Below are 13,450 nucleotides of genomic sequence, written 5' to 3' on the forward strand. Positions count from 1 at the left end.
GTCCTGGACAGCATCAAGTATTTTCTGGCGCCGTTGCCGGGGAGGAAAGGTAAAAGGTACTCACACTCCGAACCTCGGCTACCAAGCTATTTTCCGTCGTCGTAAGTACTCAAAGCTATTTCCTTTAGATCCTGCAATTGCAACTTTTTGTTTCTTGTTTACACTAGTTTGGCATAATGGACAAGAATGAGCTTCTATTTTTATTTCCTGATTTAAAACATGGATTGTTTGATGCGAAAATTAAAAAACCTATGGAATCTTATTTGCATGCTGGTAGTAATATTAGTATGAACGCTTTGAACACCATTGTTGATAATGATATAGAAAGTTCTAAGCTTGGGGAAGCTGGTTTTCATGATCTTTTTAGTCCCCCAAGCATTGAGGAGAAAATTTTCTTTGATGATACTTTGCCTCCTATTTATGATGATTATAATGATAGTGGTCTTTTGGTGCCACCTACTATGGAGAGTAAATTTTGTTGTAATTATACTATGCCTCCAACACTTGATGAGAATAATAATGATAGCTACTTTGTTGAATTTGCTCCCACTATTATTAATAAAATTGATTATGCCTATGTGGAGAGTAATAATTGTATGCATGAGACTCATGATAAGAATGCTTTATGTGATAGTTATATTGTTGAGTTTGCTCATGATGCTACTGAAAGTTATTATGAGAGAGGAAAATATGGTTGTAGAAATTTTCATGTTACTAAAATACCTCTCTATGTGCTGAAATTTTTGAAGCTACACTTGTTTTATCTTCCTATGCTTGTTACTTTGCTCTTCATGAACTTGTTTCTTTACAAGATTCCTATGCATAGGAAGCATGTTAGACTTAAATGTGTTTTGAATTTGCCTCTTGATGCTCTCTTTTGCTTCAACTACTATTTCTTGCGAGTGCATCATTAAAACTGCTGAGCCCATCTTAATGGCTATAAAGAAAAGAACTTCTTGGGAGATAACCCATGTGTTATTTTGCTACAGTATTTTGTTTTATATTTGTGTCTTGGAAGTTTTTTACTACTGTAGCAACCTCTCCTTATCTTAGTTTTGTGTTTTGTTGTGCCAAGTAAAGTCTTTGATAGAAAAGTAAGTACTAGATTTGGATTACTGCGCAGTTCCAGATTTCTTTGCTGTCACGAATCTGGGTCTACTTCCCTGTAGGTAGCTCAGAAAATTAAGCCAATTTACGTGCATGATCCTCAGATATGTACGCAACTTTCATTCAATTTGAGCATTTTCATTTGAGCAAGTCTGGTGCCATTTTAAAATTCGTCAATACGAACTGTTCTGTTTTGACAGATTCTGCCTTTTATTTCGCATTGCCTCTTTTGCTATGATGGATGAATTTCTTTGATCCACTAATGTCCAGTAGCATTATGCAATGTCCAGAAGTGTTAAGAATGATTGTGTCACCTCTGAATATGTTAATTTTTATTGTGCACTAACCCTCTAATGAGTTGTTTCGAGTTTGGTGTGGAGGAAGTTTTCAAGGATCAAGAGAGGAGTATGATATACTATGATCAAGAAGAGTGAAAGCTCTAAGCTTGGGGATGCCCCGGTGGTTCACCCCTGCATATTCTAAGAAGACTCAAGCGTCTAAGCTTGGGGATGCCCAAGGCATCCCCTTCTTCATCGACAACATTATCAGGTTCCTCCCCTGAAACTATATTTTTATTCCATCACATCTTATGTGCTTTTCTTGGAGCGTCTGTGTGCTTTTGTTTTTGTTTGTGTTTGAATAAATTGGATTACATCATGCTTGTGTGGGAGAGAGACACGCTCCGCTGGTTCATATGAACACATGTGTTCTTAGCTTTTAATTTTCATGGCGAAGTTTCTTCTTCGTTAAATTGTTATATGGTTGGAGTTGGAAAATGATACATGTAGTAATTTGCTATAATGTCTTGGGTAATGTGATACTTGGCAATTGTTGTGCTCATGTTTAAGCTCTTGCATCATATACTTTGCACCCATTAATGAAGAAATACATAGAGCATGCTAAAATTTGGTTTGCATAATTGGTCTCTCTAAGGTCTAGATAATTTCTAGTATTGAGTTTGAACAACAAGGAAGATGGTGTAGAGTCTTATAATGTTTTCAATATGTCTTTTATGTGAGTTTTGCTGCACCGGTTCATCCTTGTGTTTGTTTCAAATAACCTTGCTAGCCTAAGCCTTGTATCGAGAGGGAATACTTCTCATGCATCCAAAATACTTGAGCCAACCACTATGCCATTTGTGTCCACCATACCTACCTACTACATGGTATTTTCCACCATTCCAAAGTAAATTGCTTGAGTGCTACCTTTAAAATTCCATCATTCACCTTTGTAATATATAGCTCATGGGACAAATAGCTTAAAAACTATTGTGGTATTGAATATGTAATTATGCACTTTATCTCTTATTAAGTTGCTTGTTGTGCGATAACCATGTTCACTGGGGACGCCATCAACTATTCGTTGTTGAATTTCATGTGAGTTGCTATGCATGTCCGTCTTGTCTGAAGTAAGAGAGATCTACCACCTTATGGTTAAGCATGCATATTGTTAGAGAAGAACATTGGGCCGCTAACTAAAGCCATGATCCATGGTGGAAGTTTCAGTTTTGGACAAATATCCTCAATCTCAAATGAGAAAATTATTAATTGTTGTTACATGCTTATGCATAAAAGAGGAGTCCATTATCTGTTGTCTATGTTGTCCCGGTATGGATGTCTATTTGAAGAATAATCAATAGCGAGAAATCCAATGCGAGCTTTCTCCTTAGACCTTTGTACAGGCGGCATAGAGGTACCCCTTTGTGACACTTGGTAAAAACATGTGCATTGTGATGATCCGGTAGTCCAAGCTAATTAGGACAAGGTGCGGGCACTATTAGTATACTATGCATGAGGCTTGCAACTTGTAAGATATAATTTACATGATACATATGCTTTATTACTACCGTTGACAAAATTGTTTCATGTTTTCAAAATCAAAGCTCTAGCACAAATATAGCAATCGATGCTTTTCCTCTATGGAGGACCATTCTTTTACTTTCATTGTTGAGTCAGTTCACCTATTTCTCTCCATCTCAAGAAGCAAACACTTGTGTGAACTGTGCATTGATTCCTACATATTTGCTTATTGCACTTGTTATATTACTCTATGATGACAATATCCATGAGATATACATGTTACAAGTTGAAAGCAACCGCTGAAACTTAATCTTCCTTTGTGTTGCTTCAATGCCTTTACTTTGAATTATTGCTTTATGAGTTAACTCTTATGCAAGACTTATTGATGCTTGTCTTGAAGTGCTATTCATGAAAAGTCTTTGCTATATGATTCAATTGTTTACTCATGTCATATACATTGTTTTGATCGCTGCATTCATTACATATGCTTTACAAATAGTATGATCAAGTTTATGATGGCATGTCACTCCAGAAATTATCTTTGTTATCGTTTTACCTGCTCGGGACGAGCAGAACTAAGCTTGGGGATGCTGATACGTCTCCAACGTATCGATAATTTCTTATGTTCCATGCCACATTATTGATGTTATCTACATGTTTTATGCACACTTTATGTCATATTCGTGCATTTTCTGGAACTAACCTATTAACAAGATGCCGAAGTGCCGGTTCTGTTTTCTGCTGTTTTTGGTTTCGAAATCCTAGTAACGAAATATTCTCGGAATCGGACGAAATCAACGCCCAAGTTCCTATTTTCACCGGAAGCATCCAGAACACCCGGGAAGGACCAGAGGGGGGGCACTGGGCCCCCAGACCATAGGCCGGCGCGGCCCAGGCCCTGGCCGCGCCGCCCTATGGTGTCGTCGCCCCTTCGACCCTCCTGCGCCGCCTCTTCGCCTATATAATGCCCCTGGATCGAAAACCCTGATACGATCGACGAAAACCACAGAAACCTTCCAGAGCCGCCGCCATCGCGAGGCCAAGATGCAGGGGACGGGAGTCTCTGGTCCGGCACGCTGCCGGCGCGGGGAAGTGCCCCCGGAAGGCTTCTCCATCAACACCGCTGCCATCTCCACCGCCATCTTCATCACCGCTGCTGCTCCCATGAGGAGGGAGTAGTTCTCCATCGAGGCTCGGGGCTGTACCGGTAGCTATGTGGTTCATCTCTCTCCTATGTACCTCAATACAATAATCTCATGAGCTGCTTTACATGATTGAGATTCATATTAGTTTGTATCACAATTTATCTATGTGCTACTCTAGCAAAGTTATTAAAGTAGTTTTATTCCTCCTGCACGTGTGTAAAGGTGACAGTGTGTGCACCGTGTTAGTACTTGGTTTATGCTATGATCATGATCTCTTGTAGATTGCGAAGTTAACTATTGCTATGATAATATTGATGTGATCTATTCCTCCTACATATGCATGAAGGTGACAGTGTGCATGCTATGTTAGTACTTGGTTTAGTCTTTTGATCTATCTTACACTATAAGGTTACTTAAATATGAACAAATTGTGGAGCTTGTTAACTCCGGCATTGAGGGTTCGTGTAATCCTACGCAATGCGTTCATCATCCAACAAAAGTGTAGAGTATGCATTTATCTGTCCTGTTATGTGATCAATGTTGAGAGTGTCCACTAGTGAAAGTGTAATCCCCAGGCCTTGTTCCTAAATACTGCTATCGCTGCTTGTTTCTTTGTTTCTTTGCGTTACCTACTGCTGCAATACTACCACCATCAACTACACGCCCGACAAGCTATTTTTACGGCACCGTTACTACTGCTCATATATATTCATACCACCTGTATTTCACTATCTCTTCGCCGAACTAGTGCACCTCTTAGGTGTGTTGGGGACACAAGAGACTTCTTGCTTTGTGGTTGCAGGGTTGCATGAGAGGGATATCTTTGACCTCTTCCTCCCTGAGTTCGATAAACCTTGGGTGATCCACTTAAGGGAAAACTTGCTGCTGTTCTACAAACCTCTGCTCTTGGAGGCCCAACACTGTCTACAGGAAAAGGAGGGGGAAGTAGACATCAGTAAGCTGCTGGGAAGCAAGAGCCATCGACAAACCATTGGATGGAGAATTATTTGGAACTTTGTCCAAGGCATCGGCAGGAATGTTGGCGGCTTCTGCAGAAGGAGAAGAGGTCATCGATAAAAAGCTGAGCCCATAAGTGATAATTGACAGAGGGAAGCGAAAGGCCTCGATATAGGAACGATAAGAACATCACGGTAAAGCCAGCAGGGGGATTAGGCCGAGAAATCGCACCTGGAAGGATCACATTCCCCTCGTCGGAGGAAATTAATCCCAGGCTTCGGGATCTTTTCTCGTCACGCTTGGTGACGGTTGACGCTACCCAATCTCCGGGCTTGGCCACCGAGCTTGGCGGCGCTGGCGGCGCCGGAGTTGGGAGAGGAACGCTTGAGGCGCTCCCCTTCGGAAGAGTCGAGGAGGATTTGGTGGCGGCGCCTCCGCTAGTAGAGCTGGCGGTGGTGGTAACGCTCTTCTTCTTCACCATTGTGAAATCCGGGGGAGATCGGAAAAGTAGTGGTGGCGACGCAGCGGCAACGAAGGGAGGAAGAAGAAGGAGAACAAGGAGATGCTACGAAAGATATGGAAGAGGATTAAGGGCTCTTTCGCCAATTGGAGATTTTAAGGGGAACTTGAGAATTGGGTGGCGCACGTGTCGTTGTTTCCGGTCCATTCAGTAATCTTTTTTATTGAAGGTTACAGAAATCGAGGAGACGCCTTGGTAACCGTGTGCAAAGGGGCGGAATAGGCCCAGCAGGGTATGACCTATCAGTCGGAATCAATATATCAGCAGAGCGTCATCAATGACGTCATGAGAAATGCTAAAAGCACTCGAAGGAAAAATGAAAAGTTATCGGATGAAAGATTTGAGTCTAAGCACAGACTGTGAAGCGTCCGCACTTAGACTCGGGGGCTACTCCCATCGGGAGCGCTGACGCGCACCCGATAAAAACGAAGACTCGAAGAAAAATGGCCAATTGATCAACTCAAGTCTGCACCCGGTTACAAGCACCCGTGCCCAGACTCGGGGGCTACTCCCATCGGGAGCGCTGGACGCGCATCCGACAGAACTTTTTTGCACTCTAGGATCATGCATGGGGACTTGATTCTGTGTAGGGTAACGTTGTTTTGTCATCGACAGTTAACAAACAAAAGTTGGGCACGTTACTTATCATCCCTTGCACGTGGAAAATATATCGAACGAATACGGAGACTCACAGGAAAACTTCGGCAGAGTAAAATGTTCGAGTGGTTCAACTTGAGTCTACGCACGGATTGCAAGCATCCGTACCTAGACTCGGGGGCTACTCCCATCGGGAGCGCTGACGCGCACCCGATAGAAGAAGACGATGTAGATTCAAGAAGAAGAGCATTGGTGGAGGCATGCTTTAGTCTCTACCAGAACTACCTTCGGCTAGACACTCGGGGACTACTGACGTGGGCATAACCCTTCGGGTAACCGACTTTACCTTATCCCGTATTGACTAGTTGGAGGCCCATGAAGACATTTGAAAGCAAGATGGGCCACCCGGGCGGCGCACCAGAGGAATCCTTGGCGGGCAAGGCAAGAGGCAACCGAACAAGGAAAGTTTAGAGATAGATCTGCTGTAAACCCAGTCGTACTCGATTAGACCTCTTGAGACCTGGCCTCCTATAAAAAGGCCAGGAGAGGGGCTGTCGAGGGACACAATCAATCTTAGCGATCTTAGCCAGGAAAAAGCTTGAAGCTAGGTTACCTTAGAGTTTAGCCAACTCAACGAGATCTCAGCCGAACTATTCGGCACCCCATTGTAACCCATTATCATCATAATCAAGAACAGACAGGCAGGACGTAAGGGTTTTACCTCATCGAGGGCCCCGAACCTGGGTAAATCACTCTCCCCGTTTGTCTGTGAACCGATGTCTCGTGTCAGCTTGCAGGATTCCATCAACCCTAAGCCCCTATCGGAGGGCATTGCCGAGGAGCACCCTCGACAGCCGGCGTGACGACGAGTGCCTATCTTTGCTGCCTCGCCGGCGGCGGCGGTGCCGACGCGGTCTTCGTCTTCGCGATGCCGCCGAAACTTTCAGCGCGCCACTTGATCATCTTCTCATCCCGGTCGAGGCTGAGCAAACAGCCTAGTACTTTCTCTCCCGTACACATATTAAAATCATAAACTGGGCTAGATGCGGACCCTGCAGGATAGCCCGCAGATGCCACATATTTTCGGCCGCCTTACGCGGGAACTCGCATATGCTATTACGTGGGCTCGACTAAGAGGCGCCGCAGGCGGCCCGCTTCCACTTACAGCCTTATGTAAGTCGCCTAAGACCTAGATGTACCCTTTATTTTACATATATATGCAAATTCGTGCCAACTTGCATGCGCGTACGTTGACTTATCAAGATTTGTCTAGCGTAACGACCACGCGTTTCAGCGGATTATAGAAACATTAAGCTAAGCTAGCTGCCTAGCTGTTGTTGTGCTGCACCCCATGCATGTATGGCCTGCATTTCTCGCTCGTTCGATTTAGTACGCGGATGCCAAATGGTTCAGCCACAAGCAGCAGCAGCAGCAGCATAAATAATCGAAGTGCATGCAAGCTACTAGAGTGCAGCTTGCATGCATGTTCGTAATCGTCGTCAGCGTGCATGCTATATATATACCACTCGATCACAAGCTAACCGGACACATACGTACGCAAGTACGCAACAATCCATCTGAGAAATCTATCACGAAATCGATCGACAATGGCGACGAAGCTCAGTACCCGCGCCATCCTGTTGTCTCTCTTCCTGGGGCTCGCCGTCTTCACCGGGAAGCCTGTAGCGACCCACGGCGGCGGCACCAAGGACGCCGTTGCGGACAAGGTTAGGAAGATAGTGGCGACGGCCATCCAGGACAACCCCGGCGTCGGCCCTGCCCTCATCCGGCTGCTCTTCCATGACTGCTGGGTCCAAGTACGTGATTAATCAGGCCATGACCATCTCCATCGGAGCTTTCCCCATGTCCATGCATGCATCCATGCAGCAATTCAATTGCTAATTTCGTACGTGTGCGCACTTGCAGGGTTGCGATGGGTCGGTGCTCCTGGACGGCAGCAAGACGGAGAAGGCGGCGAAGAACAACATCGGCCTCGACGGCTTCGCCGTGATTGACGAGATCAAGGCCAAGGTAGGCGAGGATGTCTCCTGCGCCGACATCGTCGTCCTCGCCGCCCGCGACGCGACCTTCATCGTCAGCCGCGGCAAGATCGACTACAACGTAACGATGGGCCGCATGGACGGCGTCAAATCCTCCGCCGCCGCTGCCGACGCCGTCCTCCCTCCTTCCACCTTCAACATCACCCAGCTCAATGCCAACTTCGCCGCTAAGGGCTTCAACACCCGAGAGCTCGTCGCCCTCTCCGGTGCGCACGCCGTCGGCGTCGCCCACCGCTCATCTTTCCAGGACCGGCTCGACAACGCCACCGCAACGCCCATCGTTCCCAAGTACAGGAAGGCACTCACCGATGACGTCGAGAAGCAGAAGAAGCTGCAGGGGACGCAGGACCCGATCGAGCCGAACAACATCCGCGACAAGGAGCTCGCCTTCCGGAACGCGTCCGGCTACGACGATACAGGAGTGGACACGTCCAAGGCAGCGAGGGGCGTGCTGGACAACAGCTATTACCACGCCAACCTCCAGAACAAGGTGCTCTTCAGATCCGACTGGGAGCTGCGCAACGACACCACCGGCGTTGCCGGGGGTGTCATGGCGACGTTTGAGGCCAACGCCAACAAGTGGTTCCTGCAGTTTGGGAATGCCATGGCCAAGCTCAGCAAGCTCCCTGCCGAGGGCACGCGTTTCGAGATCAGGAAGAACTGCAGAAAAAACAACTAGAAGAGAAATGCATATATATGTCCCATCCCATGCACAGGACATCCCGTACATGTTTGTATCCTTGATTCATCTTGTTTCATGCTTTGAGATCCGTACGTACGATTGGACTTCATTATATTGTTTCATCAAGTTTTAGAAATCTGAAACCGATTGATGCCCAACAAAACCTAATGATTTCGTACACGGGAGATCATCACTCTCACAACTAGAACTACTCTCACTATTCGATTAGTAGGTGTACTTATGTGGGTCGGTCGGTCTAGACTCTACTAGACACACACTACAGGAATGGCTCGAAACGCCGACCGCCGAAAACCCTCGGCATAGCCACATTGGGCCGTCGGAATAGGCTACGCCGAGGGCAACCCTCGGCATAGCTCCTCGAAAAAGATCCACCTCGGCAGAGCTACGTGGGCCATCGGCCTAAACCCGGCCCCTGGCCTAGCCTGTATACGCCGACAGACACCGTCGGCGTCAAGACCCTCGGCGCAGGCCAGGCCGTCTCGTCCGTTAACTTCAAATTTTATGAAAAAAGAAAATTTTCAAAAAATTTAACCTCTCACATGATCATTTTAACTCTAACTACAATTAATATCTATTATATACTAAAAGCAAAATACGGATGTTTAGAATAGAGACATCACGTTAATCCACATCATTATAATTATTTTAGTGGTTAGATCTAATTTCAATGGTTAAGATTTAAAGATCTTACGTAACACCATGGAAACGATATGTGTCATATTTAACACGTATGTGCCACCTCCCGTAGCAAAGAAAAATAAAAATAAAATGAGCCTAAAGGCAGACCGGTCTGAAAAAAACACAAACGCGAATACAATGAAACTTGATAGAACCGAACGAAATTGTCCGGCCGGTCGGATGCCGGTCGTGCATTGGTTGGACCGTAGGAAGAAGTCCATATTCTGTACGGCACTTAGGTCACCTCTATTTTTAGGCTCTTTTAAATTATCCTAAGTCATTATCTTCTACGTGGCTGCAAGATTTGTTAGCCGGTGCCACCTACTAGCATGACGCGATAAGAATCCATGCTTCGATTGAGCAAGGGAAAACGGCCAGCAGCTGGATGGATGCATGATTGCACTTGATTGAGCAAGGAAGCTAGCTCAGCTAGACGTGCAGGGTAGAAATTTTAAACCGTTGAGATTCACTGGTAGAAAAAGAGGCTTCCGTCCAGCCCCATTAGTCGCGAAACTGTAGGAACCGCGACTAATGAAGTTTTTAGTCGCGGTTCGGCAGGAGAACCGCGACCAAAGGCCTGGGCCCAGGGCGCTCGGTGGCCAGCTGGTGCACGTGAGGGGCTTTAGTCGCGGTTGGCCAGGCCAACCGCGACTAAAGCTCCTCCCCTATATATACCAGTTCAGCACACTCACTTAGCCATTTGGTGCCACTTCTCTTCACAAACTTCACAAGGGGTGTTAGGTTTGCTTTTGGCTCCTCTTATGCACACAAAGTGTTTGATGAAATGCCCCAAGAGCATGAAACAAACATGATATGAAGTGTCGGAGCCACACTTGAGCTTCCTCATTTATTTTTTCCTCCTCGATCGCGGTTAGCAAGTTGAACCTTTCATATGTGTCATTGATAAAATATGCATGTGTGTAGTTTATTGTTTAATTTCTATTGTTTATAGTTAGTTAGTTTAACAAATGCATGATGGTTAATTATATATTTTATATTATAATAATGCAGATGAATCGGCAATGGATGTACGGTAACCGACTCTCCGGCGAGTTCACTACGGGTTTGAAAGATTTCCTCGTAGTGGCTAATGCGAACAAGCAGAAGGGTTTTGTTATCTGTCCATGTGTTGACTGTAAGAATCAGAAGGGTTACTCTTCCTCAAGAGAAGTTCACATGCACCTGCTTCGTCACGGTTTCATGCCAAGCTATAATTGTTGGACCAAGCATGGAGAAAGAGGGGTTATAATGGAAGAAGATGAAGAAGGGGATGATTTCATCGATGAAAGCTATCTTGCTCATTTCGGTGATACTTTCATGGAGGATGCTGAAGGTGAAGGGGAAGGTGAAGGGGAAGGTGAAGGTGAAGAAGAGGCACGTGATGAGCCCGTTGATGATCTTGGTCGGACCATTGCTGATGCACGGAGACGCTGCGAAACTGAAAAGGAGAGGGAGAATTTGGATCGCATGTTAGAGGATCACAGAAAGTCGCTGTACCTCGGATGCGATGATGGTCTGAAAAAGCTGGGCTGCACACTGGATTTGCTGAAATGGAAGGCACAGGCAGGTGTAGCTGACTCGGCATTTGAAAACTTGCTGAAAATGTTGAAGAATATGTTTCCAAAGAATAACGAGTTGCCCGCCAGGACGTACGAAGCAAAGAAGGTTGTCTGCCCTCTTGGTTTAGAGGTTCTGAAGATACATGCATGCATCAACGACTGCATCCTCTACCGCGGTGAATACGAGAATTTGAATGAATGCCCGGTATGCACTGCATTGCGTTATAAGATCAGAGGCGATGACCCTGGTGACGATGTTGAGGGCGAGAAACCCAGGAAGAGGGTTCCCGCCACGGTGATGTGGTATGCTCCTATAATACCACGGTTGAAACATCTGTTCAGGAACAAAGAGCATGCCAAGTTGTTGCGATGGTACAAAAAGGACCGTAAGTCGGACGGGGAGTTGAGACACCCCGCAGATGGAACGCAATGGAGAAAGATCGACAGAGAGTTCAAAGATTTTGCAGCTGACGCAAGGAACATAAGATTTGGTCTAAGTACAGATGGCATGAATCCTTTTGGCGAGCAGAGCTCCAGCCATAGCACCTGGCCCGTGACTCTATGCATCTACAACCTTCCTCCTTGGTTGTGCATGAAGCGGAAGTTCATTATGATGCCAGTGCTCATCCAAGGTCCGAAGCAACCCGGCAACGACATCTATGTGTACCTAAGGCCATTAGTTGATGAACTTTTACAGCTGTGGGGCAGACCTGGTGTCCGTGTGTGGGATGAGCACAAAGAAGAGGAATTTGACCTACGAGCGTTGCTTTTCGTAACCATCAACGATTGGCCTGCTCTTAGTAACCTTTCGGGACTGTCAAATAAGGGATACAATGCATGCACGCACTGCTTACATGAGACTGAAAGTGTACATGTGCCAAATTGTAAGAAGAACGTGTACCTTGGGCATCGTCGATTTCTTCCGAAAATTCATACAGTAAGAAAGAAAGGCAAGCATTACAACGGCAAGGCAGATCACCGGCCGAAGCCTGCGGAACACACTGGTGCTGAGGTATTTGATATGGTCAAGGATTTGAAAGTCATCTTTGGAAAGGATCCTGGCGGACAATCAGTTCCGAAGGGAGCTGACGGGCACGCAGCCATGTGGAAGAAGAAATCTATATTCTGGGAGCTAGAATATTGGAAAGTCCTAGATGTCCGCTCTTCAATCGACGTGATGCACGTTACGAAGAATATTTGCGTGAACCTCCTAAGCTTCTTGGGCGTGTATGGGAAGACAAATGATACAAAGGAAGCACGGCAGGACCAGCAACGTTTGAAAGACCCTGATGACCGGCATCCGGAATGGTTTCAAGGTCGTGCAGCTACGCTACGACCAAAGAAGAGAAGGTCATCTTTTTTGAATGCTTGAGCGGTATGAAGGTCCCTTACGGATTCTCGTCCAATATAAAGGGAATAATAAACATGGCGGAGAAAAAGTTCCAAAACCTGAAGTCTCACGACCGCCACGTGATTATGACGCAATTGCTTCCGATTGCTTTGAGGGGGCTCCTGCCGGAAAATGTTCGAGTAGCCATTGTGAAGCTATGTGCATTTCTCAATGCAATCTCTCAGAAGGTAATCAATCCAGAAGTTCTACCACGGTTACAGAACGATGTGGTCCAATGTCTTGTCAGTTTCGAGTTGGTGTTCCCACCATCCTTCTTCAATATTATGACGCACCTCCTGGTTCACCTAGTCGAAGAGATTTCCATTCTCGGTCCTGTATTTCTACACAATATGTTCCCCTTCGAGAGGTTCATGGGAGTATTAAAGAAATATGTTCGTAACCGTGCTAGGCCAGAAGGAAGCATCGCCAAGGGCTATGGAAATGAGGAGGTAATTGAGTTTTGTGTTGACTTTGTTCCTGACCTTAAGCCGATTGGTCTTCCTCGATCGCGGCACGAGGGGAGACTAAGTGGAAAAGGCACGATCGGAAGGAAATCAACGATATGTATGGACGGCCATTCTATGACTGAAGCACACCACACAGTTCTGACCAATTCCAGCTTGGTGGCTCCGTACTTTGAGAAACACAAGAATATATTACGCTCGGACAACCCGGGGAAGCCTGAATCCTGGATTAGGAAGGCCCACATGGAGACTTTCGGCAGTTGGTTGAGAAAACATTTAATGAATGACAATGATGTTGTAGATCAGCTGTACATGTTGGCCAAGACACCATCTTCGACTATAACGACTTTCCAAGGGTACGAGATAAATGGGAATACATTTTACACGATCGCCCAAGATAAAAAGAGCACCAACCAAAACAGTGGTGTCCGCTTTGATGCAGCAACCGAGAATGGGCAAAAGGTCACATAT

The 13,450-nt window shown here is 45.9% G+C and overlaps 1 protein-coding gene across 1 annotated transcript; it reads left to right on the top strand.

Moving 5' to 3' along the window:
- The first annotated feature begins 7,626 nt into the window (after window positions 1–7,626).
- On the top strand, window positions 7,627–8,939 carry LOC127333453 (peroxidase 22.3). Its single transcript, XM_051359861.2, has 2 exons — window positions 7,627–7,942; window positions 8,052–8,939. The coding sequence occupies exons 1-2, from the start codon at window positions 7,733–7,735 to the stop codon at window positions 8,862–8,864; spliced, it is 1,023 nt and encodes a 340-aa protein (XP_051215821.1). The 5' UTR covers window positions 7,627–7,732; the 3' UTR covers window positions 8,865–8,939.
- Window positions 8,940–13,450: the final 4,511 nt, after the last annotated feature.

This window comes from Lolium perenne, chromosome 1, assembly GCF_019359855.2.
Source record: "Lolium perenne isolate Kyuss_39 chromosome 1, Kyuss_2.0, whole genome shotgun sequence".
Lineage (NCBI taxonomy): Eukaryota > Viridiplantae > Streptophyta > Magnoliopsida > Poales > Poaceae > Lolium > Lolium perenne.

Excerpts from the sequence above, each read along its gene's own strand:
- LOC127333453 (XM_051359861.2), top strand. The coding sequence starts at position 7,733 with ATGGCGACGAAGCTCAGTACCCGCGCCATCCTGTTGTCTCTCTTCCTG. Across the intron at positions 7,943-8,051 it reads TCCATGACTGCTGGGTCCAA|GGTTGCGATGGGTCGGTGCT; the intron begins GTACGTGATTAA and ends GCGCACTTGCAG.